Source organism: Girardinichthys multiradiatus, chromosome 6, assembly GCF_021462225.1.
Source record: "Girardinichthys multiradiatus isolate DD_20200921_A chromosome 6, DD_fGirMul_XY1, whole genome shotgun sequence".
Lineage (NCBI taxonomy): Eukaryota > Metazoa > Chordata > Actinopteri > Cyprinodontiformes > Goodeidae > Girardinichthys > Girardinichthys multiradiatus.
In genome coordinates, this window is record NC_061799.1 from 42,258,936 (window position 1) to 42,264,939 (window position 6,004).

The following is a 6,004-nucleotide window of genomic DNA, read 5'->3' on the forward strand; positions in this document are numbered from 1 at the left end:
GAGTTGTGCTTCTCTCCGCCCTCTTTTAGCACTATTTTAATTTTTAAAACAAATCTAAGTTAAATATCAGAACATGAAACAAAAAGTGAGTATCAAGTCACTTTATGGTCTTTATTTCAGTATTTTTGGTCTCATTGTTTCAAACGTAGCTCATTGAAAGCGTGTGTGAACTCTCTTGGACCACTTTGGGGACACCACATGTGGACCACTTTCTGCTGCCAACTTACACTATAATAAACACACTACAGCTCTTCATCTGGTACCACATTGGGCTAAACTGTAATCTGTCCAGCCGGTCCAACAGTGCCACCTAGTGGTGAAACAACAGTAGTTTTGGCACTTTTATTTCCACTGTTTGTGGCTGCAGACATGTTGTTTTAGTCCTCAGCTCTGTACAACTATATGACTCAGAATGATCAACACTGAAACCACTGGCGCTTTCAGTGTTGTCTTATTGTTTCTTACAAGCAATAAGACTTTCTTACTTCGGTCAGTGTGTTCTTTTAAGGCAGAAAATTACAAAGTTTGTCGCTTCTAACCGTTTTGTTTGAATTCAGTTCAGCACCAGATCTCAACACATCTCCAGGCACTTAGAGGAATATAATCAAGTCGTTCCAGCTGTACGTTCAGCTCCATCAGCTCTAATTCAACCGTAGTTATAAAACAATGCAGCCAAATTCAGATTATAATGGCATTTAGGAAAAGTTTTCTATCTAAAAAGACCTTGCCCATTGCATTGAGTCAATAGCTTTGCAGCAATCCCTCCTCGTCCGCAAACACGTGACTACAGTGGAAAGAAAAAACTTTTTCTAACAGGAAGAAAACTCAGAACCAAAACAAGGCAATCTAAAGTACTTTCTACCTTATAGATGTTTGAAGAGGAGAAAAGATGGGAGGAGAGACAACCCGATTTCCGATAACTAGCAAATAATGCTAGCTCATCAGCACAAACAGTACTGCGCCTAGATCTTTGGTTTTTCTTTGTTTTTACCGTCCTAAGCTAGTGAACTTTCTATTCATCTGTAAAGGGGACCTCCAGCAGTCAACAGTAGCACCTTTTATAAAAAATATGTTTAGCAAATTTCTCTGAGGATAAAAGGACATATCTTGGGGCATCTCAGCCCATTAAATTGGATCAGTAACCCCATGTTTACATCCACAGACTACCTGGTTTTTGTGGGTCCATCTAGCCTATTCCGTGTTTAATATGGTAAAATAATCTTGTTGATTTAATTTTTCTGTTATTTTTCCTGCAGATGAAAGGCAGCCAGGAGCCCAAAGCGAAGAAAAGCCGCAGGAGTCTATCTGTTGAACCCAAAGAGGAAGCCAGTGTAAGTCTTCTTTATAATAAAGCAGTCGGGTTCAGCTGTGTGATCCAAACGGACTCTTGCTGTAGATTCCAGAGTTTCCAGCAGAAGACAGGATGAGATCCGTTGTAGGGATGGATTTATTTAGTTTTTATTGGAATGGGAAACATGTGGCTACGTCAAGCCAGTCAGTCGCAACAATGGATCTTTTCTTTGTTCACCTCAATCTTTAAACTAGAGAGAAGGAACAAGAATGTAAGCAGTCTATAAATGTGGGTAAAATACTATCTCATGTCTAGAGCTGATCAAGGTTTCCAACATGAACTGAATAAAATAGTTAAGCCCATTAATCCCTGTTTAAAGGTAACTAATCATGGATTATATAAAAATCTTTTCTGACTTTCCAAATAAACAAACATATGATCAGTTATACTGAGACTGACAGGTTTTCACCGGCATTTTAAACATTGTTACAGCGTTCATGTTTAGGAGATTTATGACACCATCAGGGTGAGAAAAGAGCTGAACTTTAGCTCATCTAAGAGCTCTACTGAGGATATTTTAAGGTACCTAAAGAAGAGCGGTTCTGAAGGTTGAAAGGTCACCTCACAGTAGCTTAATCCAAAAACGACATCTGAACCATGTCTGCATTAATATTCAATTATCGGGACACAACTACATGAGTCTGAAACTGTTCTCAGCCCTTGTCCTACCATATATAGAGTTTAAAAATCAATATTAAGGCTGTAAAACAAAAGAACAAAGAGAAAACTGTACAAAAACACAGAGAAATGTGTCAAGAGAGGAATGTAGCAGAGTAAGCAGGGTGCTTGGCTAGCAAGCAATGCCAAAATATTCTGCAGCGATGGAGCAGCAGCAGCAAAAAGCTCCATGCGCCTTTGGTGCACTGGCCTGAACCTGAAGTCCTAGCTTAGAGTATCTGAAACCAGATCCTGCGTCTGTTTCTGCCTTTCCAGGAACCGGAGCCAGAGATGGAGGCGGTCAGCTCCAGCCAGGAGATCCCGGTGTCGTCGGGGCCCCAGCAGCCCGAGAAGCTTTCTGTGTCCACGCAGACCAAGAAGGCCAGCGGAGGCTTGCCGCGCATGCTGCACCGTTGCACCCAGACCAACAGCGACGGCGCCTGCCAGAATATGTGCCACGAGAAGTACACCAAGGTCTTCAACGACGTCAAGGAGATGATGAAGGCGGACAACAAGAGAGAGACGGAGCGAGTCGTCAGAGAAGCTCTGGAGAAGGTCTGTTTGTTTCTGAAGCTCTCAGGAAATATTTTACGGTTTCTTTCTACTAAAAGGCTGAAATATCTTGTTTCTTTCTCTCCTCCTGCAGCTCCGGGCAGAAATGGAGGAGGAGAAACGGCAGGCGGTGAGCAAGGCGGTGGCCGGAGTTCAGGCAGAGATGGAGAGAAAGTGCAAACAGGTGAAGGAGAAGTGTAAAGAGGAGCTGGTGGAGGAGGTGAAGAAGCTGGTGGCCCAACACAAACAGCTCATCTCCCAGACCAAGAAGAAGCAGTGGGTGAGTTCAAACTTTCCAACGTTGCTTCACCGCTGGTTTACGCAGTGTGGAACGTGATTTAGTGCAACAAGTGTTTCCTGTCTCCAGTGTTATAACTGTGAAGAGGAGGCCATGTACCACTGCTGCTGGAACACCTCCTACTGCTCCATCAAGTGTCAGCAGGAGCACTGGCACGCAGACCACAAACGAACCTGCCGCAGGAAGAGATGAACAAGCCCCGCCCCCTGCACCTCATTGGCTGTCGGCCTCTCCTCCTGTCAGTCAGTCGGTCAGCAACACACACACATTTCTCCCCGGTGTTTCTTTACTCGCCTTCCTGGGAAGTGTTTGGACCCGATGTTCTGATGCGTGGCGGGTGATTTGCTCTTCTCTTGGTTCTGTTATTTAATGTAGCCATCGTATTCATTTCATTCAGTTTTCTCCAGAGTGTAGCTCGACTGCAGAACAATAGTCGGATTTGATTATTTTCTATTTTTTCTTGAATGAAATGCTGACTGTGTGTCAGAGGACGTTATTTAAGTCTGTAGGAACAAGTGAGCATCAACAGAAAACATTTTTTTAAAACAATTTTTTTCGTACTGTAAATGCAGGAAACATACCTGGAAGATTTAAAACAAGCCGCATCTCCAACCAACTCTGCTTTCATAGAGAAAACCACCTGTAGCATACTGAACTGTTGATGACGAGGCTCACAAACCTTAAAGTCATTTTAGGTCATTTTTCCTCTTTGTTTCTATAAATTCATGCAGGTGGATGCACTTTTTTATCATGTCTACCTAAAATTTTATTGTCCTCAGTCTCTCATTGGGAACAGGGTCAAAATGTCAACTTTAAAATGAGTTGACAAGTAAATCTTCCACTGATTATAAATATTATTATATGAATGTGCACCTGTTTGGGGTTCTGTTGACTAGACTGGTTTTATGAGTCTGAAATTTAAGGAAAGGTTTATAAATTGCTCTAAATTTCGGTAAAAGTTTAATTTTGTTGAGCTGAATCTTAGAAAAGTTGAATAATTTAAAGGTTTTTCACATTTTATCTTCTAATGATTCAAAAGCTTGTAAAATTGCCAAATATTCCCACCCTCCAGTTGTTGAACCTACCTGAGAAGATCGGGCGCGTCGCCAGGACGATCAAGCTGATGTATATTTTTCAGAACGTCATCGGTATCATTTTTCTCGTGATGTACACTCAGAGTTCATCTTTCCTTTTGTAATCTGAAGTGACTAGTTAAAGAGACTTTTTCACCGCGTTCTGCTGTTGTTGGTGGTCAGTGCCTGTTTTCCTTTCTTCATCCCCCAGTGAGGCAACATGCATGTTGATAGCTTCACCGTTCATCTGTTTTTCATATTATGCTAAAAGAAGAAGAAGACAAGACGCTCTCTGGTGTCGAATAAGGAGAGATGGACCGTTCTGAAACTTTATGCAAACATTATTGTCGGAAAACCTTGTTCCCCTGAGCTGGATGTTGAGTGTTGGTGTTTTAATTTGAAAAAGAGGCGATAAAATTGCCAGTTTATGATAATTCTTTTTATTATTTTAACTGTTTCCTCAGTGATGATCAAATGAAAGGAGAGAAACAAATCACTACCTTTTTGTTTTTCATGTTGCCTTTTCCTCAAAGCGTTTTTTAATTTTGCATCAAGATTTTGGAAAATAAAACCTTCAATATTTGCATTGTGGACAGGATTTTTATTCAGCAGCAGTTTCAGTTTGTTTTTCTTGCTGTTACTGAAAAGTCTTTGAGATTAATGTACAAACTTCTCACCCACTGCTAATTAAATGTTTCTTTATTATTAAATCCAGCTACAAAGGCCTCTGATTGAATGTTAATATTACGTCAGAAACTGTTATCAGCACAAGGTTATTATTAATGTATTCAGCCCATGAGAAATATGGGATTCTTTCTCGACTTTGAGAAAGTGTTGAAAATATTCAGCCTTTTTCAAATTCTTATTAAATTTAGGATTTTATCTTCTCATATTTGATTTCGGTTCTCTGCAGGCTTTTAAAAAGTCCACCAATCCTGTCGGCTCTTTTATCATTGCACTACATGTAAATACAGCCTTCTGTCAGTATATCCCACTTTACGTTAAATGCACATTTTAAATGACTTCATTTTGCTTCAGAGATCTCGATGACTGTTAGTTCTAGTTTTGTACAATGTACAACATTTGTCATATCAGCCGCGGTCGTGTTTGTTTTTCTTGAAGTTGGTTTTATTTCGAACATGTTGCACCTTCATAGCGTCAGAATATTTCAGCATTTTTTTTAGCTCAGCTTGAAGGAATAAGAGGCCTGTCTTTCCAGACTCACACTGTTTGCTGATGACAGTTTGTTACACGTGTAAACTCCGAACTTATGTCCCTCATTTTATTGTTTTTATATTCCTCCATGCAGCTGTAACGCTTTTTTTTTTATTTTATTTTTTTACTTCTTTTCATACGTGTTTGTAACCTTTTTTATGTCATTTCATTTATTTTTTTTTTTGCATGGAAACAAGTATGTGGATTTTCAGCTCCAATCCTTGTTTTTGGTTTTCCTCCCCGTTGTAATGAAAAATCGATGCTTTTGCACTCATCTGAGAAATGCAGTACGACAATTTTTATTCACCAGGAAGATTTTGAGGCCGTTTTCACCTGGAAGAAGCGAGTCGTTTTATCTGGACTTTACCTGTTCTTATTCCAGGGTATTTCTGTATATATTACTGTGTGATTACTACATGAATCCACCTTGTACTGAAAGTACAAACGCCAGGAATAAAATCAGTGTGACGTCTCCTTTGTTTTTGCTTCTTGTAGGTCATGATCTTCTGTTCTGTCCACATGTAAACTTTTCATTAACTAAGGCAACGTTTTTTATGCTCCCAACTCTCTAGCTAGCAATATGTATATAAATATATTCTATGTGCTAACATGGGGGAAATAAATGTATCAACAAGTCGGTGTGAGTCAGTTCTCCTCATTGTTTGATTGGCTGGTGAGCTGTCGAGCCACCTTTACCAGAAACAGTTTTGCTGTTACAATGAATGATGTTGATGAACTGCGGCGACTCTCTGCTTGGGGATAAAAGCCGTTCCCAGAAAACTAGAAACTGACACAAGTAACCAGGAAACTGTTTCTGGAAAGACTGGACAGGGATCTGGAATCCTGGGCGGGGAAGAA

The 6,004-nt window shown here is 40.2% G+C and overlaps 1 protein-coding gene across 3 annotated transcripts in view; it reads left to right on the forward strand.

Moving 5' to 3' along the window:
* zmynd11 (zinc finger, MYND-type containing 11) overlaps window positions 1-5,783 on the forward strand; it is a 31,083-nt gene extending 25,300 nt beyond the window's left edge. For 2 of the 3 annotated variants that reach the window (XM_047367995.1, XM_047367996.1), the window contains 4 exons: window positions 1,257-1,331; window positions 2,285-2,563; window positions 2,655-2,840; window positions 2,928-5,783. In XM_047367995.1, the coding sequence (XP_047223951.1) occupies window positions 1,257-1,331; window positions 2,285-2,563; window positions 2,655-2,840; window positions 2,928-3,050 (663 nt within the window). In that variant the 3' untranslated portion in view covers window positions 3,051-5,783. The remainder of the gene's footprint in view (window positions 1-1,256; window positions 1,332-2,284; window positions 2,564-2,654; window positions 2,841-2,927) is intronic. The other variant, XR_007038666.1, reaches the window with a different exon arrangement.
* The last annotated feature ends 221 nt before the right edge of the window (window positions 5,784-6,004 follow it).